Below are 19,112 nucleotides of genomic sequence, written 5' to 3' on the forward strand. Positions count from 1 at the left end.
GTCGCACATATATTTTCATTCTTTTAGTTCCTTGTAAGGCCTGTACAACTGGGCTCTGTTAAGCCCACCTCTAATTAGTTAACTTGGCATTAATAGTAGTTCCAAAAACAAAAGCATATATTATCATACTGTGTTCAGGTTCTTATCAATATAAACCAGTCTGAATTCAGCATATATGTCGTACCACTATCAACTTGCACCTGAAATGTATCATTTAACCCAGTATTATCTTCTATTTAAATTTCATTTTCACTGTGGTAACACATCAAAGGAGGCAATGAATAAGTGTGAAAGAGTAAAAAATTGTGAAAATATTTGTGTGTGTGTCAAGTTTTGGCTGCATATATTATTTCATTCAGTGGATCCACAGGACCTTCTGCTAATTGAATCCACCTCCGATTGCTTGTTTAATCCACCTTCTGCTAGTTTAATTCACTTCATGGAAGATGGAAGCTAATCCTAAGCTTATGATTGTCATTATCTTCCCAATATTTGATGAAATAATATAAAACACCAGTATTGCAAAAATAGCATAAATTTTATTTTCAATATCCAAAAATCATTTACCAGTAAGATTGCTACACTGTCATGATTTCAAAACTGCAAAATAATTATTTACTCTAAAGACAAACTTGAATAATAATAGTGTATGCCTTTAAAGTGAAAAAATATAGTCAGTCTCTTTTTTATTATAAATTTTAACCAATTCAACAAGGAAATGTCTTATCCTTTTTACATAAATAAAAGTATACTTCAACATTAAATAAAGAATAATATGTTTAGTTTCAACATTTTTAAGACCTAATTATCATTGGGAATTTACTACCAGTAACAAGGCTACCCATAAATTAAAATGATGCCAAGAATTACGAAAACAAAATGGCAAAAAATTTAACAAAATAAATATTTTCTATCAAATCAAAATGTGTTTTATCATTAAAAGTAACTCAAAACTCTTCCTTAACAATGTTGATATAAAATGTATTGATACACACATACATAGAAGGTCATCATGATAACAAAAATGCACGATGTTCATACATAGTGCTTAAATACTGTCAACTTCTCCATTGCAATATTTTATTCAAGGTGCATGAATAATTGGAGAATATGCCTTGGTAGGGCACTACACTCACTCATAGTCATAATACAATCACAAAATAAGCTCATATAACAGGAACTGCTACTCCAGTCTTCGAATTTCTCATTAAAGGTCTATGTGAACGAGACATTGGCTCAAGATGATGAACTTGCCAACATGTTCGGCAGAAGTAACGGAAACAGGATACTTCCCTACAAAAATATGGACCTTGATGAAGGCCACACAGAGAGCAAGGGGAGTCTTCAAGATATGGATCAACTTGCACCTGAAATGTACCATTTAACCCAATATTATCTTCTATTTAAATGTCATTTTTACACAATAATTTGAACTTGATTCTAATTTATCCTGTTAACAGGGCTTTAATATTCATCCCAGAAAAGGCTTACCTTTTTAGTGAAATCTGGAGTTTTTATTTCAATAAAAGCAGCACTGACAGCCTTCATGTATGATGAAAAGTCTTTAAAAGTCACACGGCCAGATCCAATTGGATATTTGTACTTATCTGTGTCAATTCCTATAAATAAATTCATTTTAAGTATAATGAACATACCCAGGTTCAAGCAAGGACATTGAAGATATTAAGAACAAAATCAAAACTTTAGGATATCTACAAATAGAGCACAATACATCTGTAATTTGTGAAAGGATTCAGTAAAATAAATGCAATATTTCTGAAGTATTTATGAGGATATTGTGGCTTACGCACAACGCCGGAAATTTAGGAATGTGCTTGAATCCTATTCAAGAGGCATGACTTTTCACCCTGCGAAATTATAAGATCTGTGCGCACCACGAGGTCACTATGCTGGAGTTACTATTACAAAATATAATGAAATCCCTTTGAATTTGTTGACTGTTAGCTCCTGTGTGTTTAAAATTGACTAAACTCATGATTGAGTGACACATGACTAAAATTACTTAGAGGCATTGTGTATGATAATTCATCAAAACTTATGGATTTACAACCATTACGGTATAAATGGATGCCTTAGTAGCTTAACTTTTTATGGTACTCAATCATAAAAGATTTAGGTTCAAATCTCAGTCAAGATGATTTTTCGGTTAACTTTTAATGCTTACACACCACCAGGTGATTCTGCTTATATAACCATTTTGCCGAACTATGTAGTTTCTCTGGATTAAAGAGTAGCTCATTCAAAAATACACCTGAATGGAATTTTTTTATCAAAGTTGGTTAGTATATGAATAGCAATTCATTTAACACTTTTCTCCCATTTGTTGGGTTAACCATGATGCAAATATTATCATATTCTATTGATGTGTCAAGGAGCCCACCACGGTTTCTTTTTAATTTTTTTATAATTGGATTCCAAACTTTAAGGGCAGGAAAATCATCTGCATTAATTCCATAGTATGAAGGTAGTCTAAAACGTTTCCAACCTAAGAAATAAATGTGACTTTTTTTCTACAAATATTTTTATTTTTCAGCATAGCCTCCTTTTAAGTCATCATACTTTTTCCAATAGTGCTTTTTTGTAACCCTTTCAAATTGCAAATTTCTTTAACAGCAAAATAGGTGGTCGTGTATGCGACAACCTCCTCATCTGAGAAAAATCTGTCCTCCAAATGAAACTTTTAAGGTTAGGTAACCAGAAAAAAATCACAGAGGGTCAGATCTGGTGATTACCATGAGTGATTAACCAATTCAAATAGACGCAGTTGCTTATTTTACTACTTCTGCCTTCAGCATTGTCTAATAATGTTTCATAATACTCTCCCATTATTGTTCCACCTTTTTGAAGATAATTGATGAACACAATTCTGTGACTACACCAAAAAAAAGTTACTATCACCTTCCAGGCTGATGGAACTTTCTTCGCCTTTTTAGAGCAGGTTCACACTTTGCAGTCCACTGTTTTGACTGTTCTTTCATCTCTGTGTAGTAGTGGATCAAGGTTTCATCTAGAGTAATGGATCGATGCATAACAGGACTCACTTCACTTCGAACCGCTCCAAAAGGGCCTCGGAAATGTTCGTTCACATGCATTTGTTATCCAAAGTGAGCAAACATGGCACCCAGGAGCACAGATAGCTTAGGCATGCCCAATTCTCCAATCAGTATATCATAAATGCATTCATTCAATATGCCCATAGACCCTCTATCTAACCTTAATTCAACAGTTGTCCAGTACCATTAGGTGAACTTTTTCAATGCTATCGGTGGTTGTCAGTTTTTGGCCATTCCGAACACTCACTAGCCAAGCTACTATGGGCACATTTAAATTCAGTCTCCAAAAATGTCATGGTTGTAAATGATGCTGCCAAGTTCCCACACATAGCGTCCAACTTTTCTTTAATAATGCCTTTCAAAAACAAATATTCGATGACAACTCAAAGCTCAATTTTTTTCCATTTTCACAAAAACCCTCAAAATGACTCATTCGAACTATTGTCAAACAGCAACAGTGTCCAAAATGACTGAAATTTTGGCGAGTAACTTTCACCACCTTTGCAGGGTTGAAAGGCACTCACCCAACTTTCGTTGAAGAGTGCTGCCATCTTCATGTTTAGATGAAACTTTTCAGACAACCCTCATTAGTTGAAACTTGTAAATGATATCTCCCATAACTAACTATGAGATTTATCTTAATTAGTGAATTTCCCTTTTTATCTGTAGACAATAAGCTACCTCTTGTCACTATATAAAGTTGTGTGTACTTTTTCCAGAATTGCCCATAAGCATTCTTGCCTGAATATTCAACGGTATATCCACAAAAAGAGCTTTTCCTACTTCCAGAAGCACTGGCAATCACCAGCAACATAACATTAAGCAAATTGAGGTGAATGTGAAAAGAGCAGATTCAGACTTTGGGCAGTGAGTAAACCGTGCTGGTGATATTACTGGATGAACAGGGTTTTTTCATACTGATTGAATAAGTGATAGGATGCTGTGTTCTACCACCTAGTTTGAGGGTTTGTTTGTTTGGCTATGGGTGTTGACTTCTTACTATTTGTTCTTCAGTGTACACATTTTTACAATCTTCAACTGTAATAGTAACTTCATTCTTTGGTATGCTCTTAAGTTATGCATTTTATCAGTCCATAATTTAAATTTTGGAAAAAAATAGTTTTATCTCATCGTAAGCTCCTCCAATGGTTTTACACTTGAAAGTTATTTTTACAAATGAAATACAACCTAAAAAATATGGTCGAATGACCAATGGACGCTGAGCAATGGTATTGAGTGACTCATGAATTTTCAAGCGAGGATCTTTCTTACTGATACTGACTGGCTGATATTTGACAGTTGAGTGAACCGGTTGGTGTTGATGTAGAAAACATTGAATCAGTGAAAATATGCCATGCAAAAGTTAAAGACTTCAGCAGAATAAGGTTTCTGATAGCTGTTTGTTTTCAACATCCAGCAGATAAAACAAATAACGAATAATTTTCTTCAATTATTTTTCATATATGTTCTGCTTGGTGATATAGCTAAATAAACAGACAGATAAACTAAAATGATGTCAACATGAAATAGCTGAACGCTTTCCTAGGAATTCTCTCAAACAGGGTATAAATCCTCAAACATGTATGTAGGTTGTCTTTGATGATGAATCAAAAGAAATCTTGTTTGCTTTCTGTAAATGTTTCGGTTGTTGTGTTTTTGTCCACCACCAGCTGCTATATCAAGATGGGTGTGCTCAGTGCTCCATTTCAAATTTCTTAATTCAAAGCCCGAGAACTCTTTGCCTCAGGATAGAATTTGTCAGTAGATGAAACAACGCAAGGGCTGATGAAAGCACATCTGGGTCAAATAGCTTTCAAGCACTATAACCTCAGAAGCCTACCCAAACCTGGATTAGATTCAGGAAAAAACTTACGAAAATACCAGTCAGAAAATCCTTGCATAATATTGAATTTTAACAATAGCAATTTAAGTAAGACTAAGGTTAATATTAAAATTGGTAGAAGCAATCCTTCTTCCACAAGTCAACTAATAAAAGGGGAGTGTGGCTTACTATTACAAAATATTATTTAAGTTTTGACCTCAAAGAGATATTTGTACCTAAAATAAAAGTGAGAAATTGGGAAAGAAAGAGCTTGTAGAGGTTGAAAAATCAAAATTTGATTTTCCTTCAAAATCAAGAGGGTGAGCCCAGCATAAGGTATTCTATCATGTATTCTGCACTTTGTATTCTGTCATGCTCTGGGGTGCCACAATATCCTTCCATAATATAATAGCACATCAGCCCCTGAAATCTCACTCCCCTCCCTGATATCCAAAGTAATATAATGGGGAGATGACACCAAGAATCAGTAAGAGGCAGGTTTTAATGGGTACAGGATGAAATATTGTATGATAATGAAGAACTTAGGAGCATAAATACATTGTAACTTGAGGAACAATTTATAGAGCCCTAAACAATGATAATTTCATAAAAAACATTACTAATTACTTAATTAAAACTTACTGATTTACATACCTGCGTGAACTACACCATCAAATAAATCATTCATAATATTTGCCAAGCCTTCGGCATTTAACATGCCATGAAGTGCACCAACAAAAACTGTTTTTTGAGGATCTAGTTTTATTGATTTCAGCATCAAATAATTGCTGTCGCTTACAATCCATGGTATAACTTGGACCTGAAATAAAGAGAAGAATAACAATGGACTGATAACTTCTTGGGGGGTTGAAGAAATTATAAAAAGTACATAATGTGAAAGATACACTCAAAGGTTGCAATTGCAATTACTAATTCCATGGCTTTGAAATTGGCAGATGATTTTAGTAATGATTCAGCAAAGTTTAACTAGCACTTGCTCTGAGAAGAGGAATTAAACATGCATGCGTAAAAACTATGGAATGACAGCAAACATACAAAAAAACTTTTCATTTGTATATGACCTTATTAAAGAAAGAACATGCATAGTGATTTTACAATCCCCTTCTTGTATGCTGGTACACAAGGTGGAAGGGATTGGTAAACAAAAACATTTTGTTGCAGCCATGCTTCTTCAAGGTGCACCAAAATCTTATGACAACTTGATCATGCCTATTAGCACCACTGAAAACGTTTTGAACTTGGATCATGCCAAAACTATACTACTAGGCGAAAGCTTCCTGGAGCATGTCAGTTTAAAAGAGTTGGAGTGCTACTCAGGGAGGTAGAAGCCCTGCTCTTCACAGGGCAAGAAGGTGAGAAAGTTCAATATTTTCACAAATGAAATTTATCTGTGTTAAAAATGTTGGAACAGCTGGTTAAACTGCTAGAAATAGTGAAAAGAAACAATAAGCAGCAGTCTTCTTACTTATGAAAGAAGCAATATTGAAAAGAGAATAGAACAGAGCCAGGGATAAACAAAGGCGACAAATAAGAAAATAAAAGTCGAGAAAAGCAGATATTTACCTTAAAAATCAAAGACCAACTAACTTACCTGCTTGGACTTCATTCTGTTAGATGATAACTTGAAGAACCAGTTACCTTGACTCACATAATGTGAGCATGCTTGAAGAAGCGCCTTCACCTGGAAAATTTAACAAATTTTCAATGCTGCAACAATTCAGAAATTCAATGAAATTACAGTGAGGTAGGAGGAAAATAGAGATTAATTACCATGGTAGACATTTGTAAGAGCCCCAAAAAATTACTTAATGTTGGCATTTTTGCTAGAACAATGGCAGCTTAAATAATCTAATTTTACATTTCTAATGATCTCATATCTTATTAATTAAATGAAATAAACAATACTTTTTATTGAAACAAATATTCACTAATTTCCAAATATTGCACTTGAGAGAGTGTATTGAGAAAGTACAGAGGAACCTTGCACCACTGAATAATCCATTTCAGAACTTTAATCATAAATCAAAACACTTGTTCACAGAACATATTTACCATGTAAATTGAAGTAAAATACGACAATGCCTTCCACCCTAAAAAAAATAAATAATGTAAAAGGTTTTTTAAAAGAAAATTACAAAATGTTTAGGATCATGAATCATCATTTATCGTGGAATGAACCAACCTGGAATGTGAATTAAATTTGCAGAAAACAAAAAAGAATCAAACTATTAAGTTAATCATTTATGATACATTCCTGATTCTTTTTTACTAGACAGCTGTTAAGAATTATTTGCTTTTGCTAACACTTCCAAATTGTGAAAATATGACAGAAATATCATTAAATAAATATGCAGTGCACATAGCCACTACCCTATTAGGATGATTATTCTTAAAGTGTGATGCAACAGTTTCCCATGACTGCCACATCACATTTAGCCTGGTCCTCTTCAAGGCTCATTGCATTTCTGAATGGTAGACAAGCAGGGGTTTTATTTTCACACTGCTGCTTGCATAAGCACAAAATAGCAGCGCAATATGGCCTTTCATTAGCTTGTGGTCAGGCTAAACATTCTCCTCCACAGTTATAAGTACACACATTGGTTTCACTTTTTCATCATCTTTCAGAAGAGATTCACGTCATCACAATTTAAAACCTGTTGGGGCAAGTAGCCCTCACATTCTAAGAGCTGCTGAAGTCCCTGATGAGGTTCTCTGCTGCCTTTGAGTCTGAATTTGCTGCTTTACTATGCCTCACAACATGGACGCTGGTTCTTAAAATGTCTTGTTAAATCTTCAAACCACACATGGCTTCCCTTAGATATTTCTTCAGCTGTTGATGAACCTGGCATCTAATTAACTAGTTTGGCAAAAATAAATTTTTCCTTATCACAAGTGATATTGTCGTTAATGGCATCACAGTACAATTGCCTCTCCTTTATCCATAAGAGAGCAACTTTTCAACATTTTTGAGGAAACTTAATGATTGCATACATGTTCTTGTCATCCTCTTTTGTCATCTCTTTGATTTTACTATGTCTTGTCCTTGTTCTTAAAGAAAAAGAAAATTTTTGGTGCCAACCATTTGTTGACGTGTGCGCTAGGCCAGCCGCACACATTTTCCCTATTTTCAATGATTTCAATTTTCATTTCTACCATTACTTTTATTCTCTATTGGCTGTCTTCAAGCCAATTTTTCTAAAGGGATATTTTTAAAACTATACCCAAAATACAATTACACTTAGCACAAAAATAATGTAATTAATATGCCTGAAGAGAAGTTTTGAAAAATGCGTGATCACTAGCAACACTAAGGTGCTAGTCGAACGTGTGCTAAACACTAACTGAAGTAGCAGGAGCATAATCATTCAGGGAATTCCCCCCTCCTCCTCACTTGTTACGTGAAAAGTCACTCATTAAGAGGGTCATATTTGGGACAAATATTATTGCTCGTTAAGCAAATTACTCACCATGCATTAAGTGAGGTTCCACTGTAAATTCAGCGGAATGCATTATCCCTGGATAGCCAAGCACCCCACTCAATAGACAACCCTGCTTCCTTCTATTTCTTACATTTTGATTTATTTTACCAGGTAGGTTCAAGTCCTAAAATTTTCTATTTTTTCTGACAAACTACATACACCAGAAAGATGAAACTTTATTACTTTTCAACATAATCTTCCTGTAGATGCACACATTTGTCTAAACACTGAGCTATAATTCCATCACCCCAAGAGTGATTCTTTAGGCTCCCTTGTACTCACTGAAAAAACAGATGGGTGTGTGGCCAAAGTTTCTTGGGTTTGTTGTCATATAAGATTTTTCCTTCTTTGAATTGGAGCACTCTATAGCATTTTCATAGCTATAACACCATCTTCATGTCTCACATGAATGACAATGAATTTTGATTATGTTAAACCATGCAGCAGGAGAAACTGATGACACCTTGTCCTTGAACACTAAATTATGCCATTTAATTTATTACAACACTTTCACCCTAGCAGCAGCTATATGAACTCTGTACACTGCATGGTGCAGATCTCCTGTACTCATAGAAATGTCCAATGTATTTTTGGCTCAATCACATCCTTCTATCTACTACCAGTCCTCAGAAGAAACTGGGAGAGCTTAAAACTTGAATGCACTTTGTATTACTTAATATTTCAACATTTTTCAGTTTTTAGGTATCTACAGTAAATAGACAAATTTAAATACATAACCATATCTTGGCATAGAAATTAATGATTTGTCATTAGAAAATGTGTTTTAGTTTCCAATGCATTTTCAAACTGTGTCATAATAAAAATTATCAGATTTTCTGAAAGTTAGGAAGAAAACACACACTAAATAATTGAAACTTCACATAGAATTCAAATGCAATGACCTCCTATGGCTCACTGTGAACTTACTTTTAAAGCACAATAAGTATAACACCTAATATAACATCTTACCTGGCTTTCAGAATCAAACACAATATATACATAGCCTTTTGGCTGAGATGTTGAATATTCTTTTCTTGGCCATTCAACTTTGATAGATCCAAATGAGCGAAATGTTTGAATTAGGGCAGATTCTGTTATATCCCATGGGACTCCACCTAAGAAAACCTATAAAATATAATAAAAATAAATACAGTATCTAAAATAACCAAGAGTAATTTATATATTTACTCACATATAAGTACTCTATTCTCAAATTGCAGGCTAAAAAATATGGATGTGACTCTTAAAGAAAATAAAAGTTAAAAAATCTTGTAAATAACAAGAAAAATATGAGTTTTCCAACATGGATAAATATGAAAGTTGGTGTCACATTTTATCTCTTCAGATGAAAATGACCACCACAATGACAGTTAAAAGAGGAAATATCAATCACCACCACCTTAATTGTATGAGAGAATCAGCAAACTGAACTTTAAATAAAATGATTCTACAGGTAGTCCCAGAGTTGTGCAATTCCACATCATTCCATACATAAAAATGTCTTCTATGGATATTAAAATACAAGCAAGCTTCATTAAGTTGATGAGTTATGAGTGGCCTGATGCTTTTAGAAATAGAAACTGATTTACGGAAGTATCACTACAATAAATTAGTAGCAATATAAAAAAATATTTCTAAAATCATATGGTAAACTATATGCATCTCCAAAACATTCTGCAAATAGAACTAAAAGAATTAAAAAGACATTATGAAACTACTGCATACTGGTGTACCTTTGGGTTCAGCAACTTAAAGGGGAATAACATGTGCAAGAAAAACAAAAATTTAAATTTACTACGACAGGAAGGTACCACAGTCTGCCCCAGGCAGTACTTTCATTGCACTGCAGTGTTTGATAAGAAGATGAAAAGGAGGAGAGTCATTGTAATTTATAATTGTTTAATTGGCATGAAATTCATGACAAATTGTAACAGGAGTACTAAAGTCTCTTAAATAGAACTTTTTTTGGAGAGATAGGAAAGTTTTATTAGGGACTCATTGCATACGTATTGACAATATTATCACAGGTGTAAAGTAATGAGCTCTTCTTCATGGATCTGAGTTGCACACAAATCCAACCTATGGAAATTTTCAAGAATATATCCAATTAGTAACTTGGGGTCCACTCGCATCTTTAGTTTTCAAATTGATATATCTATATAAAAAACCAATAACACAGTAATTAACCCAAAGGTCTGTTTGGTAGGTGATGGTAGAGTTCACCCAGTACTAAGCCATATACGGTGTCTGAAATTCGCACATCAGGGTGGGGGGCTCCTTTTCCTGAGCCGGTTATGGTTTCCCAGGAAGATCTGGTACCTGAAAAATCACATAGCTTGGGAGGAGCTGCAGGTGCCCAGACTTGCCTGGGAATCAAACCTGGGACCCTCAGGTCAGTAATCCAACGCTCTACCCCCTGGACTACTGCGACCCACTATATCCATATATTTAGTAACTTATCATTTAAATTTTTTCTCCTTTCAAGCTGCCTTCTTTCCATTTTCTGAAGCATGATTCCAAATTAAAGTTTAAATGTAATTTATATGCAATCTGCAATCTCCTCTCTTATAACCCCATGGAGTTATTTTATTTCTTTATGTGACTCAGTTTCTGTCATTATTTTGATACTATCACAATTTGTATTTAAGAAATACAAGGTATGTACATATTAGCCAGGAGGTTTCATCCCAATCATCCCAACATGTATTACGTTTCTCGGCAGCCCCACATGTGTAACCTAACTAAAAGCACTTCATTGAATACATTTAAAATTTTATTGGATTTTTTTAAGGATATACTTTCAATGAAATAATTAAACTTTGTTGCACATTACTAACTCAATACCAAAAAATATTATTGACATTTGTAACATTTGACATTATTAACCTTTGTTCGTTACTAAACGCCAACCATTTTCTATGCTTAAAGCAGGAAAAATTATTCAATAATATGAATCTTTATGGCAAATTGGCTTGCACTTATAGGTCAAAGTTATACCTATTTACCCCTGGTCCATAAGACATGCTAATTTTAGAGCATATTCTGAAGTAAAATAAGTGCACCACTAAGGCCAAGAAATACTGTTAAACACCTTAATAACAAATGCTATATGAAATTTAGTATACTCACCTTACATGAATACACAGGATTTCTATTGTCTCTGGGAGGAAGAACTCCACTCCATGTGCAGGCTGCATGGCTGACAGCTATTTAGAGATCAATTTTAAACATTTTATCCCCAATTAAATCGCTCAATCTTAAACAGTTAAAAACCAATTTAAAATTCACAAAATGACAAACCTATTTGTCAAGTTAGATTCAATGTGAAAAAAGATGAAAATTCAAATCACAATCACAACAAAACCAGAGAAACAAAAGGAACCAGAAATTTAGCAATAGCTCAAAATAACATACATAATAATTTAAAAATTAATAGCAATATCTTAACATAGGCTAAATATCTTTAGAGACAAACTTTGAAGCTAAATCTTGAGGGTATGATGATTCTGGGATGAAAGCGATGGACTTCTGACGATGAAATATTAGTATTTTTTCATTCCATTACATGAAAAACAAGATGGGCAAGAAATATTGAAGAAAAAACGTTTTACACTTCAGAACAACTCTGGTGAAAGAAAACCCAAATTTATGCATTGACTTCAAAAAACATTGCTCTTTAAGAGATTTCTAGCAATAATGAAGAATTTGTAGACATAATGAGCTATGTCAAATTCACCCTGGTATATTTTGTCTGATTTTCCAGTATGCTTTAAGGCAATGTACACCTTCAATATCCCTTAAGACATACAGTTATAGCTGAGTAAAATTCATGCAAGTTTGAAGCAAAAAATATATTTAAACAATGTATATTAAAGACTTAGGTAGAACTGATCCAGATAGCGCTGGGTACACTGTATCCACTTCATCTGTGAAATGCATTGGATGACAGGCCATATATCAAGTCCCTTATATTTCATTGTCTCCATTGATAGACTTATGTACTAACAGGATACAGAGGTGCAGAACGTCCTCACGAACCAAACATCACAGGATACAACAGTCCGGGCCATAGAAACAATTTTCAGGTCCCATGTTACTACACAAGGAAATTTTCAAACATTTTTTCCCCAGAAGAATATAGCTGTTTTTAATGCATCCTGTTTCTATACTTAATCTAGTTGCTATTAAATATTACACTATTTCTCTTATTATTTGATACTATCTTATCTCACTCATTCAAAAATTTCATCTTTTAAAAGAATTTTTAGGAGAAACTCACTGAAATCTGCAAGCAGCAAGGTTGATAATAAATAATGAACAATCTTAAAAAATAAATTTCAAACAAACTGCAAAGGAAGCTGCACTATTATTCTAGACAAGGACGTATATATCAGTGAGTGCCTAAAGTTCATATCCACAAATGCCTTTGATGTACTCCCAATTATCAAATCAAGCGTGTTACAGAGTCCATCGCTTCCTGTGTTCACATATTCAATGATGAAGAAAAATTCTTTTTGACAACCATGAACCCTTTGCCCCCAAGACTTTAGGGTTTACCTAAACTCCATAAAAAAGACGTACCATTAGACCAGTCTTGTCAAGTGTCAGTGCTCCAGTGCAAAAGCTAGCAATGAAATTAAGCTCGATTTAACGGCAAATCTCAAGCTTCAAGCCCAGATTCTCAATAGAAAACTCCATTTCTTTAACTGAATGTCTTCTGCCCTTCACCTTACCACCCAACGCTAAGTTAGTATCGCTTGAGTAGTGCAACCTTTTTACTTCTATTCCGATGCATGAAACTTTATTTTACGCTGAAAATATATTAATCAATGCCAATGTGAACCAACCCCTCATTAAAGAATTAATTGCACTTATTAAAATTTGTGTAGACCAAAATTACTTTTCATTTTGTGGCCCCTACTACAAACAAAAGGATGGACTGGCAATGGGGTCACCCTTTTCCCCACTCATTGCAGAAGTATTCATGGATAATTTAGAGAATAAGATCCTAAGAGATAATAAATTTAACAACTTCTGACGACTTTTACAATTTATTAACTCCATTCACCAATCAATAACTTTAACCATGGAATCGGGAGTGGATAATTAAATCAATTTCCTTGATCTAACAACTGAAATTATAGACCACATACATATTTTTTCAATATTGAGAAAAGCCACTTATACAGATCAAGTGATACCCTTAAACTCCTGCCACCCCACCACCCACAAACTAGCTAGCTTCAATTCCATGATGCAAAGATTAATCAGTATCCCCTTTTCCAAATCCAACTTTGAACAAGAGCTCAAGACAATCAAGCACATAGCCTTTAAGAGAGGTTACCATTTCAACATAATAGACAACTAACTGAAGAAAAAACAGAAGAAAAGGCATTGAAATTAAACATCTCCCTTTCTGTCACTACTGCTTTAGAACGGAAGTGGGGCAAACTTCCGTTCCATAACTCTGTGACCTACAAAATCACCAACAGATTTCCAAAAGAAAAATTCCGCATTACATTTTATACCCCCACTACTCTGTCCAAAGCCTTATGCTTGACCAAATATATTAAAGAATGCAATAAAAAAAATGGTCTATACGAAATTCAGTGTGAGTGTGCAGCAATTTACATTGGTCAGACAGGCAGGAGTATTGCAACACGTATTAAGGAACACAGGAAAGGCTATATTACAGGTCATACTAATTCTTTATTTGCCAAACATCTACTTGATTCCAACCATTTCTGTGGCTTCGACTTCAAAGTGCTTCACAACCTGGATAAAGGAAAGAAGCTAGATGCCATGGAACAACTAGAAATCATACATCACAAGGACTAGGAGCTCATCAATGAAGCCCAATTTTTATCTTCACCCTCCCCCTCCTCTTCATCTCCTTCCCACGACATTCATAGGATATAAGATCCCTTATCCCTACTCATAGGAATTACCCCCTCTCCCAACTGCATACGGAGACCATTCTTTCCCGACCTAGGTGGGAAGCCCTAACTCCCCACCCTCCTTTATCACTGACCAGTTGGGAAGGTTCTACGTTGCAGGACCACCCCTCCTCATCAGCAATTTAAAAGTGTGAAATTTCCCTCCTCCACTTTTCCACTAACCCTTGCTTAGGCATGCCCCTTGGAACCACAACATTAAAGTGATTGCAACCCTTAATCACCAGTTTACTCTTTGTGCATTGATACCATCGCCCAGTCAACGACTGTGGGGGGGGGGGGAATCTCCCGAATTCACCCGCTTTCTCCGCAGCCCTAGAAATTTGGCGCCGCTCCGTTAGGCACAACCCCAATGGGAAATCCCCCTCCATCCAGCTACAACGTTCTCTCCGGATGTTGAAGGACTTTGCACCTGTTTACTTTGTCTTCCCCACCCCCTTCCCTTCCCCCCCTCACATACATAGTTGTCCATGCTACCTTTCACCTTTCCTCCCTCTTCGCCTCTTTTCCACTACCCTCCCCTTACTTGCTTTCCAGCATATATACAGGACTCTGAGTGATGACTGTTACCTAAAGATGATGTAGTTACATCGAGACAGGTCGCATTAATAAATTTTATTTTGTGGAAAATTGCCAATTTTTATTTATTACAATATTCCACCACATCACGCCTGGAATGTCTTTTTATTTTTTAAATTGACAGCTGTTAAGAAATTAGTAATAGTACATTTCTGGAATGCGACCAAAAGCTGAGGTAATTTGCACCATTAGGGATGGATGGGAAGGGTGGAGACAACCCCGGCATCAGCATTAGCTTACTCTTAACAAAAGGCAAAAAGGGGTCCACAGTTTAAATATCCCATCCCACGGATGGTATACTCACTCAAAGAGCTTTCCACAAAGCACCTCAATTAGGAATAAAAGTATCTGCTGCCTCCAGGATTTAAACCCAGGACCTCTACTGTATTTTCTTAGTTAAAAAAAGTTTAAATGTAAAAATGCTCATCAACTGCCGTTAGCAATTTTAATAAGTTTCTTCCCAAGCAAGCAGCCAACTTTTACATTCCCTTAACGTAGGATACCAATTCAGACCAAGAACATACCTGCGGCACCTCGGTGAACCAGAGCTGCTCTCTCTAGTGTTCCTACTTCATAGCTGCTGAAGGAAACTGGAAAAGGTGATGAGCAAGGCCATCTCAGAGAGTTATCTCGACTGCTTACTTGGCGCCTTGCCATCTGAGCGCAGCCACGATGTGAATGTGGTGTCACTGGATACTGTTCTATAATTGGGGATCCACAATACTGTCTTGGTGGAGTGCAAGCTAAAGACTGCAAGTATCTCAGCGACTGAAGTGGTGATGTTGCCTGAACAAAATTCATGCTTATAACTCAATACAAAGAAGACCTTTAAATTATAATGTGAAGGAAAATTGTTGATAATGCATTATGCTAAATCTCAGGAATTATTATGCTTACAGTGGCTCAACTGCACCTTAGAAAAATAGTGAGCTGACTAATTTTGACTCAACACTAATTACCCATTATTGTTCAGGTAATCATAGTTCACTTCACTTTGAATATAATGCCCAAAGATGATTTTTAGTGAAAACATTTCAGGGAGGACTGCAACTATTTCATTTACAGTACAACCTCATTGCTCATGGCCCAGTTCGTGCACAACAATTTAAAGTTCCATAATTTGTGCCAGTTTCCTTCACTTATAAATGTAAAGCAACTTTTAGTAATCCCTGATAATTGTATCACAATTCAATATCTAAACTGCAAATAGAACAAGAGCATGGTTTCTATCAGCATGATATTTCTAACTTCATAGGAAATGCTTTGTTATGACCACAATTCTGCAATCTAGTACTTGTGTCATATAACATGAGTCCCACCCCAATCACAAACTTGAATGCATCTTCTTTCACAATCGCATATATTTAACTTCCTTCTTCTTGGAATGCCGACAGAAACATGATCACCCACCCTTGGAATCAGAGGCTAACATTTTGGAAGGCTGCAATGAATTTTCCGCCTTTTGTCAATACTGAATCATCTGATATGCCATCTATACCATATGCACACTCTTAGTCAAAAATGGGATAACAGTAAGCTTTGCTCCTAAAACATCTTTTTTCCTTAAGTAAGGAAACCATTCTCTTCCTCCATTTCCTTATTCAAGATTCCATCATAAGTACCTTTATTCTAAAGCATGATTTTCTTCAGTATCTTTAATTACTTTTAGTTTTACACTTTCCGTAAAAGCCCATGACATTTTACGATTGATATTAAATGTAGATGATTACAGAGCAATTCAAAATTGTCAACATAACCACAGAAAAATATGTTCAGATTAAACAATGTAGGGGTAAAAAGGTGTCAGAGGGCATGCAAGTACTAGACAGCATTTAGCAACCAGCAAACAAAACATTTCTCACTCAGATCTCATGCAGAGCAATAAGTAAATACAAAAAAAAAGCTTTTTTTCTGTTTATGCTACATAAATCAGTTCATTAAAATGTGTCCTCAAAGATAAATAGCTATTCAAGCATTATTTAATAATATAAAGAACTATTAATAGTAATTAATTGCTGGTTTGACAATCTAGAATGTACAAAGCATTGGCTTTGGTTTTCAATGGGAGCAGTTTTTTAAATCACTAAAAATAACAATGTTGACTGACCTTAATTACACGTAATTTTATTTAGTAGTTATTGACATCCCTTTAAAAGTATCAGATTCTGGAAATAGAACCTGGGTGTTTTTCCTATTAAACTAATGCAGGGTGTTCCACAAGGTTCTGCGCTACTCCCTGTACCATTTCTGTCATATATTAACAATATTCCTATTGAGGTCTCCAATTCAACATACATGTATCCTGTTATATGCTGAAGAGGGTTATTTCATCCTGACATCACCTAATTACGATTAACTATTTATTTATTTAGCCTTAGTGCGAAAACATCTCTCTTTGGCCTTTACATCAGACTATTAACAGTGAAAACAATGGGAGACAATTACAAACACCGAAGCCCTAGGTGGATGAAAACCCACCCAGGTAGGAATCGAAACCGCGACCCTTAGATTGGCAGACGAGGACGTTACCTCGCCACCACAGAGGCTGGAAAAATAAAATGTTATCACCAGAGATTGAACCTAGGACTAGTCTTGACACTGCTGTTACTCAGCACTTAGCATGTCAATTATCTGAACTTGAATGCTAAAAAAATTACAGCTAACCCAAAGCCCATTGACTATTATGTGAACTAAAATTCACAAATTGGCTTTATCAAAGTCTAAGGTGTGCATATTGGCTTTTCATCTCTCCTGGAAGGTTCATGTTTTCTGGTTATCTCTAAAAGTAAAGTTCTACATGTAATTTTGTTTGAATTATTGCATCTTGTTTGTCTACAAGTTCCAATGGTAGGGCATTAAGATAAATTTTATTCACATATCGTTTTTACATCCTTGTTTTGGAATTAAACCCCTAAACTGTAAATATATTTAAAATGGAAGGTTGTCTAGCTTATTGAACATGTACTTGATCAGATAGATAGATAGATTTATTTGCCATAGAACAATACATAATTGTATGGGCTTCGTTAAGATTCAATTACATTTATAGGCAAATTAACATATATACAAATTCATAGGAATAATAATGTATGTGAAATATATGAGTATTAAAGACTTAAAAAATGGAATTCCCTACATTGGCTCTTTCTATGTACTCTTGGATGCTATAAAAAACATTATTTACAAAGAAATATTGTAACATTTAAAAAAAATTTATTTTCTTGGGGGAGTATTCGTTTTAACTCTTCAGGAAGTCAATTAAAGAGCTTCCTGAAACTTCTAGGGTTTTTTGTAGTACTGCTACTAGTCAATGGCCATTATGAAGATTATCTTTAACCTTGGTGTCGCACTTGTGAACATCCCTATTTCTGACCAGGGAAGGGGTTTTGGTGCAGGCATACAAAATCACATTATACATACAGATACAGGGAATAGTCATGATTTTGTGACACTTGAAGTACTCCAGGCAGGATTTTCTTGTATTTGGTTTAAATCTAACCCTTAATGCCGGTTTTTGAAGAGTGAGTATTCCATTGATGTTTCCATGTGCTGAGCTCCCCCAGCAGCGATGCCATATCGAGCTATGGACTCAAATATACCATGGTACACTGGGATTAATATTTCTGTATTACAATAGTTGGCAAGATTTTTTAAAAGGAATAGGGCTGAACATAATTTTTTAACACATTTTTCCATTTGAAACCTCCAGCTTAACTTGTTGTCTATTTCTAAACCCAATAAGGCGGTATGTTCTAACTCTGATATCAATTGGTTTCTTATTTCTACAGAAATATTTGACTGAAGGTCTCTATTACTAAATACCAAGTAAACTGTTTTTCTTGCATTTAGTTGTAAATTATTTACATTCAGCCATTGAGCAACTGAATTCACCATAGCATACATATCTATTTCTAATTGAGATGATTTTGTATGACCTGCTGTTAGACATATCATCTGCATAGAGCACCATGTTATTATTCTCTGGAGAGATTATGGCTTTTTCAATGTCATTCATATACACCAGGGAAAGTAAAGGACCAAATATGGAACCTTGTGGAACACCATATTTAGTAGTTTTCATTGTTGTGTGGTGAGGGCTCTGTTCTCGCCGTTGTAAGCTTTTGGGGCATGACCAGACAATGCCTGTGATAGGCGACGGACTCTTTGACGTCACGGGAAAGGC

At 35.1% G+C, this 19,112-nt stretch overlaps 1 protein-coding gene across 3 annotated transcripts in view; it reads right to left on the reverse strand.

Moving 5' to 3' along the window:
* Positions 1-596: 596 nt before the first annotated feature.
* orb (polyadenylation element binding protein orb) overlaps positions 597-19,112 on the reverse strand; it is a 43,081-nt gene continuing 24,565 nt past the window's right edge. For all 3 annotated transcript variants that reach the window (XM_071587834.1, XM_071587833.1, XM_071587835.1), the window contains exons 7-13: positions 15,454-15,715; positions 11,526-11,602; positions 9,366-9,521; positions 6,509-6,598; positions 5,551-5,716; positions 1,492-1,619; positions 597-1,367 (exon numbers count right to left, since the gene is read on the reverse strand). In XM_071587834.1, the coding sequence (XP_071443935.1) occupies positions 1,167-1,367; positions 1,492-1,619; positions 5,551-5,716; positions 6,509-6,598; positions 9,366-9,521; positions 11,526-11,602; positions 15,454-15,715 (1,080 nt within the window). In that variant the 3' untranslated portion in view covers positions 597-1,166. The remainder of the gene's footprint in view (positions 1,368-1,491; positions 1,620-5,550; positions 5,717-6,508; positions 6,599-9,365; positions 9,522-11,525; positions 11,603-15,453; positions 15,716-19,112) is intronic.

This window comes from Hetaerina americana, unplaced genomic scaffold, assembly GCF_022747635.1.
Source record: "Hetaerina americana unplaced genomic scaffold, ioHetAmer1.1.p SCAF_3, whole genome shotgun sequence".
In the NCBI taxonomy this organism is placed as follows: Eukaryota; Metazoa; Arthropoda; class Insecta; order Odonata; family Calopterygidae; genus Hetaerina; species Hetaerina americana.